General features: G+C 26.5%; 3 protein-coding genes across 3 annotated transcripts; 1 reads left to right on the forward strand and 2 right to left on the reverse strand.

Moving 5' to 3' along the window:
- Window positions 1–907: 907 nt before the first annotated feature.
- Window positions 908–1,636, reverse strand: OCT59_003733 (uncharacterized protein; the record flags this gene model as incomplete). The annotated part of the gene is made up of 1 exon (XM_025327372.1): window positions 908–1,636. The coding sequence occupies one exon, from the start codon at window positions 1,634–1,636 to the stop codon at window positions 908–910; it is 729 nt and encodes a 242-aa protein (XP_025171608.1).
- Window positions 1,637–6,578: 4,942 nt separating this feature from the next.
- OCT59_003734 (uncharacterized protein) lies at window positions 6,579–7,860 on the forward strand. The gene has a single exon (XM_025332465.2). The coding sequence runs from the start codon at window positions 6,612–6,614 to the stop codon at window positions 7,773–7,775; it is 1,164 nt and encodes a 387-aa protein (XP_025171606.1). The 5' UTR covers window positions 6,579–6,611; the 3' UTR covers window positions 7,776–7,860.
- A 1,523-nt stretch (window positions 7,861–9,383) lies between these two features.
- On the reverse strand, window positions 9,384–10,738 carry OCT59_003735 (uncharacterized protein; the record flags this gene model as incomplete). Its single annotated transcript, XM_066147841.1, has 1 exon — window positions 9,384–10,738. One exon carries the CDS (start codon window positions 10,736–10,738, stop codon window positions 9,536–9,538), a length of 1,203 nt encoding a protein of 400 aa, XP_065996503.1. The 3' UTR covers window positions 9,384–9,535.
- Between the last annotated feature and the right edge of the window lie 5,985 nt (window positions 10,739–16,723).

Below are 16,723 nucleotides of genomic sequence, written 5' to 3' on the forward strand. Positions count from 1 at the left end.
CCTACAACATATTTACTTAATTCAAATGTAGCCAATGAAATAAGTTTTTTTAATTTATCAAATATTTCGTTGTAATTATCACAAACTTGGGCTTCAAATTTTTATAAGATTTACGTTCATACGGTACGTATTTTACGTGCAAATTAAGGTTACGGTACATTTCACCGAAGCCATTTCGCTGATCGAAGGATGTTCACCGAAGGGACGTTTCACCGTAAGGACGTTTCGCCGATAGTGTATTTTATTGAATCCATTTCACTGAATAGTCCGTTCCATTTCGCCAAATGGACATTTCGCCGAAAATGCTAGCGATTAACATTTTTATAAAAAAATATTCAACGCGTAATGAAAATAAAAATTAAATTATTTTTAGAGGTTTTTTTTTCCAGGATATTATCAACATTCAAGTAACTGATATTAATTGTCAAGCAATAAATAAATAACTTTATTTTCCTGAAAACATTTATTCACGAAAAAGTAAATATAAAAAAGATTAATGTATTATAAACAACGAGGTAAATTTAATAAAATCAGCTAGTTCAAAATTTATTTAGAAAAGATTTCTTTGTGCATTTAGTATAACAACAATAAAATAACCAAAATGGAATAAATAATTTTTCAGTGAAATGTCAATTCGTCGAAATTGCTTCGGCGAAATGGGTTTCGGTGGAATGGACTTTGGCGAAAAGTCTGGATACCGCAAATTAATGTATATTAAACACGTAATTATTTCAGTAAGCATAACTTTTTAGCCACGTGGCCCAAATTATAAACGGTTGAATTTTAATGATTTTATCCATTGTATTAACCAATTATGAGTCACTTTTAAAATATATTTATTTATTTATATGCAACCTATCATTACGTTATCCTTACAAAGCTATATACTAACTATATTCTTTATTCCTTATGCTTTAACTCTAATAACTATTGGTGTTTCATATTGGTTGATAAAAGTATCATCAATTATATCCCCAAATTTTAGCGGTTCCGTTGAATTATGCTTATATGCTTCAATCAAATCAATTTTGAAATTCTCTAGCCCATTTAATTTTGTAGTTACCTCTTCTACTAAATCAAAAACATCATCACCATTAAAAATTATTTTTATAGTGTTTTCATTAAATTTTACCCAAATTTTTTTCTTATTTCTTTTTGAAGTTTGCTCTTTGATTGAGTGTTCTTTAATTCGATTTAATCTTTCTTGAAAATCTCCTGTATTTTTTAATCCAATTATGTTCTCAATATCAGTCAAAATGCTTTCTTTAAAATCTTCAAAATTTTGATTATTTGATATTTCATTTTCTCTTTGTCTAAAATAATGAAAGATAAACGGAATTAATTCATGTTTATTTTCAAATAATATCTCCCTATCTTTATAATATGTTTCAGCATGTTCAATAAAAACAGGTATTAATCCTTCATTTTTGCTCTTATTTTTTAATCTTGATTCCAAAATTTCAAATTTTACTGTTTTTCCATTTAAAAGATATTCTGCAATAAATTCCTCACAAAGTTCTTTATTCCCTTGAGATATCGGTTCCGGATTAAAATTATCATTGTAAATGATTTTTCTGGTAAAGACTAAGGTCAGTATCTGTATTATTTCAGGTAATTTTTTAAATTCACTGCTCATTTTCTTTTTGCTAAAATTTTCAAAAAGTGTTTTTCGGTTATATAGTGTATACACTATATATATATATATATCAGCGTTTGACTTTTTTTTGCGTGCATATGTATATACTACGTCAATACGTCGTGATGTCATTCTATAATCCATAGAAAATTAAGCGTAGTCAACCCACTAACCAATTTAGCGTTTACCATTTATAATAAAAAATATTTCCGTTAGTGAGTGAGTGTATAAATTTCGCATTTAGACATATTAGAAATCCTAAATCTGTAATAAATCTATAAATGGACTTTTATTAGTCTTTTTATTCCTACTAAAGTAAATGTTAAGTGACGCGTACACTATCAGCTATTGATACTTAAAATAAATTAGTGTAACGCTAACTGATTTATTTATTTTATTTCTAAAAGAGTAGTAAACTAAGTCTATTACAAATAAAAGCAGATGGTACTTGCGTACGAAAAAACTAATATGTGTACAGATCTCAAGTATTCATCCCATATCGGACCTTACACCATCCCATACATGATCTCACTCTTCGGTCTAAACTATTTGAAAAAGTAGGACTACGCTAATTAATCAAATGGGGAACCAAAAACACCAAAAGAAAAATAAAACGGAGACCTAAAGGAAAGAAGAACGAAAAGGTTATATGGAGATAAAATAGATTATGGTCGAAGTAACTGTTAACGTCTAAGATAATTAATTACATCACTAGTACGTAAATCATATGTTATCATCGTCATTTTTTACTACGAAGTGTATGAAAAACGATTTAAACCATATTTGAATTCATACTAACCAACTGTCGCATTTTGATTATCATTGCCTTAATTAAATACAAAACCGAAAAGTATATTGTATTATAATGGTTAACGTCACGATGTGACGATTGTGACGTTAACCAATGTAAATACATTTATCGTTTCAATATAAACTGATATTTGACATTATAGAGCCATGTGATAAGGTTTGCTGAACTTTTTACTTAAAATTCGCATTCTTTTGAACTAAACCTGCCAAAAGTATCATTTATTTCAGTATTACTCTCGGAACATAACAATAGATAGAACGTGAGTAACAGAATGAGTTTTTGCCTACGTTACGCTTTTTTCAGCCACGTATCTCATGCGATGAAATTTCGTGGTATGAGACATTACTTTCTTGCTTAATAGATAATGACAATTCTATCCCAAGATCTCTTTAATACTTTCTAACTTCTTTTTTTTTTGCTTTTTTTAGGATTGCTGTCGTTGTTCTTCATTCATGGTATAATAAAAATAAATAGATGATGTTACGATATAACATTAAATATACCCTTTGATACAGGAATTTTAGGAAGTAAATTGGTCAGTTAATCACGCCGTACCAATAATTTTTTTACCCGCAACCTTGAATAAACGTAATTATCCTTAGTACGTACCAATGCAGTATTTTATTTCAAATAAAATTAATCAAAAGAAGTGGAATCAAGCCAATTTCATTTAATTTATTTAATTTAAAGATTTTATCCTTAAAAATTTCTTATTCAACAATTATAGATTTTAATTTTTGAACAAAAGATTAATAAAAAACATTTCCGATTTTATTATCAAAAAAAAAAACGAGATCCTTCAACTTTCCAAGTCTGGGGAATTTTTCTTACTTTCTCATCGCTTTAATGGGTAAATCCAAAGAATTTTTAGTAATTAAAGAACAATACCTATCTCATACGCTTACAACTCTTTACGATTCAAGTCATCAACAATTTGAAAGCCTGATTTTGAATTTGCGAAAAGCTTCAACATCAACGAGTATTGTAAAGTTACTGTAATGTAACGTAAAGCGAATAGAAAACCTTTCAAAGTTTATTAACATAATTTTCATTACTACGCACTTAGTCAGTTTACGTCATTTAGCTCGTTTAAAAGATCTATCATGAATTTCTAAGGGAAAAGGTATTTGGTGGGGTTTCTTTATTTTTGTAATTTTACATACGCCGCTTACATACGCCGCACATTCCCATCTCAATTCTCGAGTTAAAATAATAAAATTATAATTTACTAAAATTATATTTATAATCTTTATAAATAGGATGAACTTTCCTTTATTTCTTTTATCTAACGATGATTATACTACGGAAATCTTCGGGATATTAGCTACAGAGGCAATAGTAACGTCATTCGTTATCACTATTATCATTTAAATTCTACAAAATGTCAACCACTTCATATTTATAACATTCGGCAGTAAATTTTTGATCATAGTAAGAAACAAGATAAGTTATGATTTTATGATATTAAAAGTTATTTTATTTAATAAAAGATCAATAACATAAAATTTATAACGTTAAAATATATCATGATGAAAAAAAACTAATTATTTTTTTATGGTTTCTTTGTAACTTGAAAAACTTCATAATCATCTGTTTCAACATATCCTGCTAATGGAATGTTAATATTAAGATAATTTCTTAAAAAACTATCGTCAACCCCCCAAATATTACCTTCACCATTACAAGTAAGATAACAGCCATACATTGATCCATAATCTGGATAAAAATTTATAGATGATTCATAACCTACTTTTGCAGTTTTTATATTCTTTCTATTTGTAAATGAAAATATAAAACTACTTGTCATCATATAATTGCCATATGATCTCCAAATAACTGGATTATACCCACCAAATATTTGTTCCGATCCCTTAATTTTTACTACAACTATAGTGGTTCCTTTATTATTACATTTTCTATAAAATACTTCACTTCTATTACCATCTCTACTAGCGCGGTAAATTAATTTAAAATGATAAGGAATATCTTTATCAAAATAATAAGAACTATTCTTCCTTTCAATCCAACTAGCAAAGATAGAAAAATGTCGTGATGTAACTATATTTGTATCATATTTTGGTTTTCTAAGGGGTCGAATACCATTAAAGAGTTCCTTATTTGGCATCATATGAAATGCAAGTATGTTTTCAGTCAAATCTTCGGTTAATATTACTTTATAAGGATATAATTTATAATAAAAATCTTCTGAAGATATATTATTAAATCTAATTAAAGGAATAAATCTACGAAGAGTACTTTTCATAATTTCGATTTCTTCTTTATTCCATTTATTAACATCTTGTTGGATAGAAGGATGTTGAGCCAAACACCATTTGATCAAGTTATCCCATATTTCAATTTCATTCATTAATAAATCATCTCGTTTTAAAAGTAATTCCAATAAATGTGCATTTAACCTAATTAAATTATCAGAATTGAGAAATATTTCTGATTTTTCACAAATTGTTTCAAGAAAACAATCATATAAACCTTTGAAAGTATCATGCTGATTAAGTTGACAAACGACTTCAAGAATTTCAATAGGGTCTTGTTTTAATAATTCAAATTGATGATTAATCAAATATTCTTGAATACAAAGATTTAATGTTTGAATATTTAATTCATCTGCTGCCATCGAAAGTTCTAAAATTTCTGGACCTTGAATATTCATCAAATCAATTCTTCCACAATAAATAAATCTGAATAAATAAAATAATTAGCATATAAATTAATAATAAATTATAATATTGTTAATTTTATTTTTTTATTACCTTAAAATAATTTTAAATATTCGAGGAGAAATATTAGGTATTTCAAGAATGATTTTTCCATCTATATTGGTCCATTGATCTGATAGTGCAACACGAAAATGTTGAAGTCTAGCACGTAAAATAAGTGAGTGTGCACGAATCTCTTTCATATCTTCGTTTTCTCCGGCGTAAATTATAACGTCATATCCTTCACCAACTTCAAGTAATCTTTCATAATCATTAATAAGTTCTTGAGAAGACATTTTTTTTTATAATAACGAGAAGAAAATTTTTTTTTCAAGATCTAGTGTACAATAAGATCGTAAATCAGGTCATATGGTCACACAAAATTCATTACGCTCAAACATTTTATTGTGAATCAACATGATTAATCAAGATTTATCAAATAGTTTCAATTTATTAACATGAAGTTACTACACAATAAGATATCGTTATCAAAATTTACCAAATTTTAAGGATTTTCTCAAAATTCTGATTGTTTAAAGCTTAAACAAATATATTTAAAAGAGAACTCCGAATAAGTCTCGGTATCGGTGACAAAATAATTGTGCAGATCTTTCCTCTTATGGATAATATTTCGATAATTCTAGTCAGGAAATTATTTCCATTTTTTAGATACTGGCCAGCATTACTATAATCCCGGCCCTGAAAAACCTATATGAGACTTTTCGAGTCCTTTTAAAAGTTTTTAATAACTAGAAACAGTTAGTAAATATTATAAAAAATTTTTTTTACACTAATGGACGCCAATTGTTTGTTTATAACCTATATTATTATGATTTCCATGCTTCCACCTTTCATTGTTCATTCTCTATGATTAAATATTTCGCAAATTCTATGACATCACTCAATTATTTTTCAACGAATAAAATTTAGTTTTTATTTTTGCGTTCCTAAAAAAAATTTTTTTTTGTTTATTTCTTTACATTCCAAAAAACTATCATAAATTATTGAGAATAGATTACTCAATTTCGGATAGAAGTTGCCTACACAAAAGTAATATTACTAAGCATATGCAAAGAAACATGACCGAAATTATTGTTAGTATTTGTCCTACTTTATTTACATTTATTTAACATTTAAAAATTTTGGCCAAGTTAAAGGACTTAATTAAAACCAAAGTAGATAATGAGTGATAATTAAAATGAAAGGTTTTTTCAGCCGATCCGGGGTTCTTTAACCGATTGTTAAAATAAAAACGTGTTGTTAAACATTAAAAATCTCCGGAATTATACTAGTAAATATTCAGGCTGATAATGACTATTTTTAGTACTAAATTTGGCTGAGCTGATCATTTTCTAGTTATAGAATTTTTGCAAGTATATAAGGAGATGATTTTTTTTTATGTTCACTGTTTTTTATTTATTTCAAAAAATAATTAATTAATTAAATCATGTCTAAATGTCAAATTATTTACACAATATTTTTACTCTTGACTTTAGGCTTATTTCTTGGAATATTTTTCGGTCTAGGATATCCTGAGATAAAAAGAGCCGAATATATTTCAACATACTGTACGATCAATAGCAAAACAATATCAACAAAGTATTGTTGTTATGCGGAATGTAGTAATTGCGAAACAGCAAGTGAATTAGCTCCTAAATGTACAGATCTTGAGTCCAAGTGGAATTCATTGTCACCTGATACATGTACCAATGCAGTATTAACAAATAGTTCGTTAGCAGATGTTTGTCCAATCAATGATTTGAAAGGAGAATGTAATGGCGGATATTATTGTTGTTCGACATGTTGTTCACCCTGTTGCTCAAATTGTTCTTGCACTTGTTCGTGTTGTAGTGATACAAGTAGACTTTCTTGTCAGTTAAAATGTCCTATTTGTTATTCAGTCGTGCTCACGGTAACGCTCCAAAAAAGAGATAATTGGTCTTACACGCCAATAACAACAAATATTACTACAGAGTTTCGTGAAAACATAAATGGTGCAGAACAATTTCTCGCTGATTATTCCATTTCATCTACGGTTCAGTGCTTTTATAATCCCAAAGATCCTTTTCAAGCATTTCTAAATGTAAATTTTGCGGCAAAAACTTGGGTTGCAGTAGGAATAACTGCTTTTTTTCTTACAATTACACTCATGATTGGGACATGGATTTTATTCAGTGAAAACAATACTATATTACAGGACTACAAATATAGGGTATTAATAATGGAAATTGCACTATGGTGTGGAACAATTATTCCACCTTTACTCATCTTAATAGATTTAATACCATTTACAAATGGAAAAGTTCTTTGGACGCTGGCTGTAATTGGTGTAGCACTAGGATGGGCGCCAGTACACACAGCTGCTTGTATGAAAAAGCGTGGTTGGAGATTTATTTCTGCGTTTACAGTAACTATTATCACGTTGATTTTACCTCTTATAATGTTTTCTATAGCCGCTATATACGCATTAAGCACAGACATTCGTACTTATATGATAATATTAGCAATAGTTATTCCTTTAGGCGTCAATATTATAATATTTGTGTTATGGGATTTGTGTGTGAAGTATAAATCAACAATATTATTTAATAATCAATATAAAGGAAAATAATGCAAGTTATCTTCTTCTTTCTCTGATTGATAAATGATTTTATTGAAGGTTTTATATAATTTTATTTTATTTTATTTTATTTTTATTTATCAAAAAATTATAATCTACTACAATTAATTAAAAGTTTATAATATTTACAAAAAAAAAAAATTGACGAAAAAATTTTCTTTGGAATGTAGAATTTATTTTCTAATCCAACTCCTTCGACAAATTTTCTAATTCTAGTCTAAATTATGGCTTATGTATAAAGATCCTAATTGCCTAATTGCCTATTATACGTAAACTTGTACGAATCTAAATTTATCAACGTCTTTTTTCCTATTTTTTCAAATTAATGTGTAACTATCGGAATATGTCCGTTGATTATGCATGAAGATCACATGATAAATATCGTTCTAAAAATGACAATGTGACCTTGGGCAACACCAAACATTGTAACTTAATTATAAATCTAGGTATAAAAATAAATACGATACTAAAATTGTAAAAGTCAGCCCAACATAAAAAATGCTTTTAAATTTAAAAATTAGTAAAATGTTATTATTAAAGATTCTTTAATTATTTAAGTATCTACTTGCATGAACATTTTTTTTTTTTAAATTTATTGAAAATATAAAATTCTTCAACAATCTCTCTCGAAAACATATTATGAGTAATTGTTATTCATATTTCTTTTTAAAGATGATATATAAATAAATTAGTTTTAATAATAAAGAAATCAACCGACTACGGCTAGTTCACAGCTGATCATTTCTGTTTATCTGCAAACAAAAAGACGGTTTCGCGTAACCGTACATTTTTTAATTCCCAAAATAAAATTGTGTAACTTAACTTTCATAACCGGGACTATAATACCTTAACCATAGATGTAAAATCAAAAAATAAATATTTTCGGTTAAACTTAGATCATCTTGATTTAAAATATTTCTAACAAAGGAGGAGGTATAATGACAAATTTATCGGAGTTGATTAAATTTTAAAATTAAAAAAGATAAATTAATAATAATAAGAAAATCAGCATCAAACACGCTACCTAAAATGAGTCTTATAATAAACTTCCTATCAATAATGCATTAATATCCAGGCCAATTAATTTTTTTTATGAAATATTTACCGTGTTGGTATTTTCGACCAAATTTCTACGTAATACGTACCGTACGACTATACGTAATAGTAAATCCGTTCAAAATATTCAAATTTGGTATGTGTTTAAGATTTAGAACATATTAAATTCACTATTATTAGCGTTCATTAGCCTTATAATATAATGTTTAGTTGACATCAAAGGTCTAATTTTAAGAAGCCTGTTACAATTTACGTCATTATTTAATTATTGTTTAATTGCTTAATTTGGTATTTATAATAAGTTGCGACCTAAATATTTATTTTCTTTTTATATAATAATAATGTTATCATTTCAAAATGTCCGATTAATTAATAACGCAAAAAAAATGTGATTTTTCGGACAGTTTCCGTTTATGATCAGACAAAAAAATCATTGAACGGAAAGGTCCGAAAATTTGACTGGATGATCACGCTTTGTTTTTGTCATTGTACATTGAAAATCATCAGTTTTTGTAAACTTGAATCAAAATATTTTATTTTGTTATCAAAATATAAAAAAAATTTTTATTATTCAGTAAAAGTAAAAAAATCTATATTGTAAACATTTTATGAAAAGTGTAAGTTAAATATAACTTTAATATACAGTACAAATCGTCGATTATCTTGTTAGAAGGAAGGGAAGTTATTTAAATTAGCTATAATATTAATATCGGTCTACACTTTATAACACAAAAGTCCCATAATAAAAACATTATTATATTGATTCCTAAAGGAATAATTATCGCTAATATTAACATACTAGTATACAAATTCATATTAAGCGTATAAATAGAGAATGTAGAAAATATTGTGAGAGGTAAAATAAATGTGATAATAGTTACTGCAAACGCAGAAATAAATCTCCAACCACGTGTTTTCATACAAGTAATGGTATGTATAGGTGCCCACCCTAGTGCAATAAAAATTACAGCTAATGTCCAAAGAATTTTTCCATTTGTAAATGGTATTAAATCTATTAAGATGAGTAAAGGTGGAATAATTGTTCCACACCATAGTGCAATTTCCATTATTAATACCCTATATTTGTAATCCTTGAATATAGTAGCGTTTTTACTAAATAAATACCATGTTCCATACATAAGTATAATTGTAAGAAACGAAGCAGTTATGCCTACTGCAACCCAAGTTTTTACCGTTAATTGTACGTTTAGTAATACTTTAAAAGGATCTTTAGGACTATAAAAACACTGAATCGTAGATGAAATAGGATATTTAGCAAGAAATTGTTCTGCGCCATTTAGGTTTTCACGGTACTCTACAGTAATATTTGTTGTTATTGGTATGTAAGACGATTTATCATCTTTCTGATATGACATCGTGAGCACAGCTGAGTAACAAGTAGGACATATTATCTGACAAGAACGATGATATGTACTGTTACAACAACTACAATTACAAGAATATGAGACACAAGAAGTACTACAAGATGAGCTGGAGCCTGGGCTTGAACAACTATTTGAACAAGAAGTACAGGTAGAACAACATTTTGAACAACAATAATATCCATCATCACATTCTCCTTTTAAATCATTGATTGGACAAACATTTGATAGCGAACTATTTGCTAATACTGCACTGGCACACGTTTCGGGTGATAATAAATTCCACTGGGATTTAAGATCTGTACATATAGGAGCAACCGCATTTGCTGTATTGCAATAATTACATTTCTTATAACAACAATACTTTGATGATATTGTTTTATCATCAATCGTACAATACGTTGAAATATAATTAGCTTTTTGTATTTCAGGATATCCTAGGCCGAAAAATATCCCAAAAAACAAACTTAAAGCCAAAAGCAATAATATCGTGTAAATTATTTTAAATCTAGACATGATTCAATTAATATTTGTAAAAAAAAAAAAATCAAGTAAAAGAAAAACGCTTCTTTATATATCAAAATGTGAGACATAATTCAGCCGAAATTTAGTACTAAAATAGTTAGTCATTGTTACTCTAGATTTTTACTAGCGGATAGTGAAATCCGGAATCTGAGTCGTAAAGTTCTTAAAAATTTAACAATTCTTTATTTATAATAATACATTATATACTGTATTACGTTGATCATGCGATATTGACATGTTAATTAGCGTTGTTTAATTATCTCGTTTTTTGCATGATCTACAAAACTGGTTAATATTCTTTCACATGCCTCACAAACTAGACAGAAAGTATACTCACTTTCTTCTTTTGTTTCAGAAATAACAAAATATAATTTTAATTTAAATTGAGATCAATGTATTTTATAATTATGATTAGTATTAATTAGAAATTCATACATTTATTAGGCCAAGTAAATAAAATTTTTCGTTTCTCATGAAAAATAATAATTCCCAAATCTGACCCGGTCGTCCGGAAAAAAAAAATTATTTTAAAAAAATTATTTTACAGTAAAAAAAAAAATTTAGGCAAATTTCTAAATGTTGATTGGCCGGTTAATAAAATAAATTTTTTTTCACCCGGCGACCGGGACGAAAAATTTATATTACTTTTGATAATTTTTTTTCCATTAGGCGACTCGGGCAAAAAAATTTATAATTTTTTTTTTTTACCCTTTAAATTACGATTGGACAAAATGTAAACTTTAAATTTTTCTTCTTTTTTTTTTAACAAAAATTTTATAGTTCTTTTTGGTTTTTTTTTTAATAAAAATTTATAGTTTTTCTTTTCTATATATCAAAAAACGCCTTCTGTAAGTGTAAGTTTTGTATTAAGTGATAGAAAAGAATTACTTAAATGGCAAATGATGCGAATTTTTTTCATTCACTAGCTATTGGGCAAGTTTCACCTGAAGCTTTTATTAATAAAGATTATCATAAATTTTTATTAAAAACAAAAGTAGGAGAGATTCCGTTAGAGGAGAATTTTTTGATGTTAATATATAATAAATATATATAAAAAAAATTTTTGGTTCAAAAAAATTTTTTACAACCAACCGGTGTCACATGACTAAAAAAATGGATTTTTTTTTCTTTTTTGTAACATTTATATGATCCATGAGAAACGAAAAATTTATTTACTTAGCCTTATAATAAGAATAATAAAACTTTGCTGGTAAATTATGCATGATGCATTTTAACGCCATTTGATTTTGTTCTAAATAAGGCAACAATAGTCATTTTAATTTTAAAACTTCTAACAAAGGAAAAAAAGAATTGATTTTTTCTTTGTTAAAAAAATAATCCATTCATTATATTTGATGTATTTATTATGTATTATTATTTTCAATTGTCTTATAATAAACATAAAAGTTAAACTTATTCTATTTTTGTCATTATAATTGTCGGAGTCATTAATACCTTTTTTTTTTTTTTAAGGTGGCTGTGAATCATTTTATCACGCTATTTTTATGTGCAACATCGGGAATTCGGAAATTTCAATCCCTTTTAAACGTAATGTTGATCGTAGAAATTAGAAATTTATTTGTTCAACAAAGTTATGTTATTTCTGATTCCGATAAAAAATCGGAATTATTTTTTTTTATTATGTATTCTGAAATGAATTACGAGTTACGTAATTTATTTAATTCGTGACCACTTTGTATATTTTTAAAATTCCATTTACAAATGATAAATTTATAAAATTTCAAAAATTTATAGAACATTGTGTTGAATCAATAGTAAAACTAAAAAAAGAATCTTTTTTCTTTTTGGTCCAGTAGCGAAATAGGATAGAAATCGCTAATTTTGATTGGTTAATTTTTGGATTTTTTTTTGCTCCTCCAAAAAAAAAAAATTACTTCTTGAATTTATTAGCCTTTTCATTTCCGTTCGCCCTAATAAAAAATTTTTCAGAAAAATGATCACGTGTCTGAGTTTCTTCGGAATAAAAAACTAGAAAAATGATCATTTATCGGTGGTTTTTCCAGATTTTTTTTTATAGGGTCGGTTGCATTTTCAGTCGGGCCTTGTATAAAATTTTTGGATTTTTTTTAGGTCGAACACGTACTAAAAATTTTATTCAACATTGCTGCGCCACAAAAAATATTATTCTTGGGTAGGATCCTCAGGTAACTTGTTTTATTACATTTGTTGGCATCATGGTGCCATTTGTACAGGTGGTAATGTAAGAGCTGGTTGGTTTTGGAATGATTTAAAAAATTAGTTTATTGAATAGAGGAGAAGACAGTTAAAAAAGGGAATGAGAATAGAAGAAGATAAGAAAATGGTCTTTCTTAATACATATTTGTATTAAGATGAGTCTTGATTAACTGTGAATGTATGACAATATGTATTAAATAATTTAATATCTTTACCGTTTTATGATTTATCGTATATTGTGAGGTCATTTAGTCGTTACTTCGTGTATTGATAAAAAATAATAGTACTCATTTTGTAAAGAAAGATACTAAGATCTGTATAAAAGCTCACTTTTTAAATTTCATCTATTATCTATTTTAATTTTAGAATTCATTAATTGCCAATAAAAATAATTAATATTCGGTATATTAATCTGATTATCTGTAAAGTGTAAATCGAGAGTAATTTAAAGATACAACCGCAATTTTACTTTATTTATTAAAAGGTGCAATAAAGAATTGTAATAATTAGGCGCACAAGTAGTAGATTTCGCATTAGTGATTTTAAATTAAAATACTGTATATGATAATTCCAACATATTAGCTGTTAAATAATTGTCTGATTGTATTGTAATATGACGTAAATTATCTACACGTCATTTTTTATGAAATTATTTTAACTAAATTTAGTCTTTTAACGACTAATATAAAAATTATAAATGTTCAATTGCTAACTATATAAAGGTTAGCCTTTTAATTTGCTCACGTTGAATTTTGTATTATACTATTTCCTGTTATTATTTATAAAAAAAGTTGAATTGCAGTTCATCATATTTTAAAGAAAATTTCATTGAATGCTTTATTATTAGAGACTGAAAGATCTATCCATGTAAATATCAATACTGGTAATTTATAAAGAAAAATTATAAGTATATATTAATATTTATCGTCAAATTGATTTAATTTTTATTTAATATATTTTTTAAAACTAAAAGATGGCAAGTTTATTTGAAGTATAATAAGTTATTCAATATCCAAATAACTCAATATATTTAATAGAATTCTATTAACCTACATTATGTAAATATGAATTTATTTATTTTTTAATGACTTCAAAAACTTCATAATCATCTATAGGGAATATTCCTCCCGGAATACCATCAATTTTAGGATAAGAATTTGATGGAAAGCTGTAGCACTGACCATCATTGCGACATATTAAGTCTGAACCTTGACCAAATCCTGGACCATATGGAGCTAAATTTCTTATGGAATAATTATCACCGTTACTGTAACTTACTTTTGCACTTTTTGTATCTATCCCATCAGTAAATAAGTATATAAAACTATCGTTTGTAGATTTAACTTGATTTGTTGAAATCCAAATGAGTGGATTATACCCCCCAACTATTTTTTCTGAATTTGAGATTTTTACTACGACTATGGTGGGCCCCTTGTTATCGCATTTAGCATGATATGTTGCTGGTGTATTACTATCTCTACTAACACGATAAAGTAAATCAAAATTATAAGGAATATTCTTCATGTTATAATGTAGTAAATTATTTTTCTTATCAATCCAACTAGCAAAAACAGCAAAATGATGATTCTTAATTAAAATTGAATCATAATCACAAATATGCTTTGATATTCTAGGAGGCTGAATTTCGACAATATTTGGTTTCCTATTCGGTGCAATATAAAATTTCACCAGGTCTTTAGCTAAATCTTTTGGTAATAATTTTTTAAAAGGATATATTTTATCAAGAAAATCATCTGAAGAAATATGATAAAATCTTACTAATGGAATAAATCCATGAAGAGTTCTCTCCATAATTGTAATATCCTCCTTGTTCCATTTTGTGATATCTTTTGAAATAGAAGGATTTTGGGCAAGACCCCATTTTAATAAACTATCCCAAATGAAAATTTCGTCCAATCCTAAATCATCTTTCTCTAAAAGTAATTTTAATAAGGGTGCTTTTAAACTAGTAAATTTATCAGATTCAAACAATATTTTTGGTTCTTGACAAATTTTTTCAAGACAATAATTCCACAAATCCGTGAATGATTCATGTTGATAAACTGCTTCAAGAATTCCTCTAGGATCCTGCTGTAAAAACTCATCTTGATTTTTGATCAAATAGTTTTGAATATAAGAGATTAAAGATTGAATATTAAGCTCATCCACCACAATCAAAAGTTTTAACACTTCAGGACCTTGTAATTCCTTCAAATCAATTTTTCCACAATAAATAAATCTAAATAATTAAAAAAAATATTTATTACGACGCTTATTTTTTAAAAAAATTTATCACTATATACATTACCTTAGAATAATTTTAAATAATTGAGGTGAAACGTTAGGTTTCTTAAAAATAAATTTTCCATCCTTTTTTTCAGCCCATTCATGAGAGAATGCAGTATTAAAATATTGTGACCTTGTACATAAAATATTTGAATGCGCATGTAATTCTTTTATATTTTCATTTTCACCAGCGTAGATAATAACGTCATATCCTTTTTCAGTTGTAAGCAATTTTTCCAAATCGTTAACAACTTCTTGAAAAAATTCTTGAGACATTTTTAATAAAAGAAAAAAGAATTTTATTTCAATGAACAAATGAATATTATTTCGGACATTTATTTATTCCTAACTTGATTTTTGTACGACTGTGATTGAACTTCGGGTAATAATTTGACCGAAATGAAATGATTTTCATATGATAGATAATCACATGGAGGAGTAAGTATATCGATATGCTTTTTACTGTCAATTACTTTAATTCTTTTTCTTACGATTGATTTATTAATTTTACATTTTACCTCTAATAGAGAACTAGAGATCAGATGAAATATGAAATCCGCGAATATGGTATCTTTTTTTTTTAGCTACCCGTTTTATACTCATAAATTCAAGAAATAAAATGGTAATATTTCTTTTCAAAAAATATAATTTCTTAAAGCGCTACACATGTTATAAGATTCTTCGTGATTTTGCTCGTTGGACTTTATTTAAACTAATAGTTTCATTATATTTTCAAATATAAGAAATGAGAAAAAAAATGTAAGATTATTTTGTCATTTTCTTAACTTATTTCAACTATTTATTAATATTCTAAGAATAATTTTTTTAAATATAAATATATTTATTATATAATAATTCATAAACAGCTAAATTGATAAATTGTGTATAGAATAAGTGTATATGCTATCATTCCCGACTCTAATATCAAATGTCGGACTACTATGCGAATAACATGTTCATCATCATTATTACTATTTTTAGGGACCTAAGAAATAATAAATGATTATATGATATTATAAAAATCTTTTATTATGAATTATACCAAAATATGAAATTCTTGAAATTATTTAATAAAAAGTCAGTCTCAATAATCTAATTAAATAGTGGACATGAAGAAATTTAGGCATTTCATCAATTCTACATAAAATATTTAAATTTCCAATACCGGTATAGAATATTAATATTTACAATAATTATCGAAAAAAAATTCTTTTTATTCTTATTTGTTAAAATATTTATTAAGATTACTTGATCGGTTGTTGTTTAAAAATGGGAAAGTTTGGATTTAAAAGGAGAACAGATGAAATTAAAATAAAATTTCAGTAACACTTTAATAATCCACGTTCAAAATTCATAAAATTATAAAAATTACTAAAAAATATAATAATTTTTCCAAAACCGGAATATTTTTTTGGGATTTTTTTTTTATTATTTTCTATTATTTATTAATTTAAAACTATTTTTTTCAGTTTGTTGAAACAAAATGATTTTTTC

The sequence above is a fragment of the Rhizophagus irregularis genome, chromosome 12 (genome assembly GCF_026210795.1).
Source record: "Rhizophagus irregularis chromosome 12, complete sequence".
NCBI lineage: Eukaryota > Fungi > Glomeromycota > Glomeromycetes > Glomerales > Glomeraceae > Rhizophagus > Rhizophagus irregularis.

Excerpts from the sequence above, each read along its gene's own strand:
- OCT59_003734 (XM_025332465.2), top strand. The coding sequence starts at position 6,612 with ATGTCTAAATGTCAAATTATTTACACAATATTTTTACTCTTGACTTTA.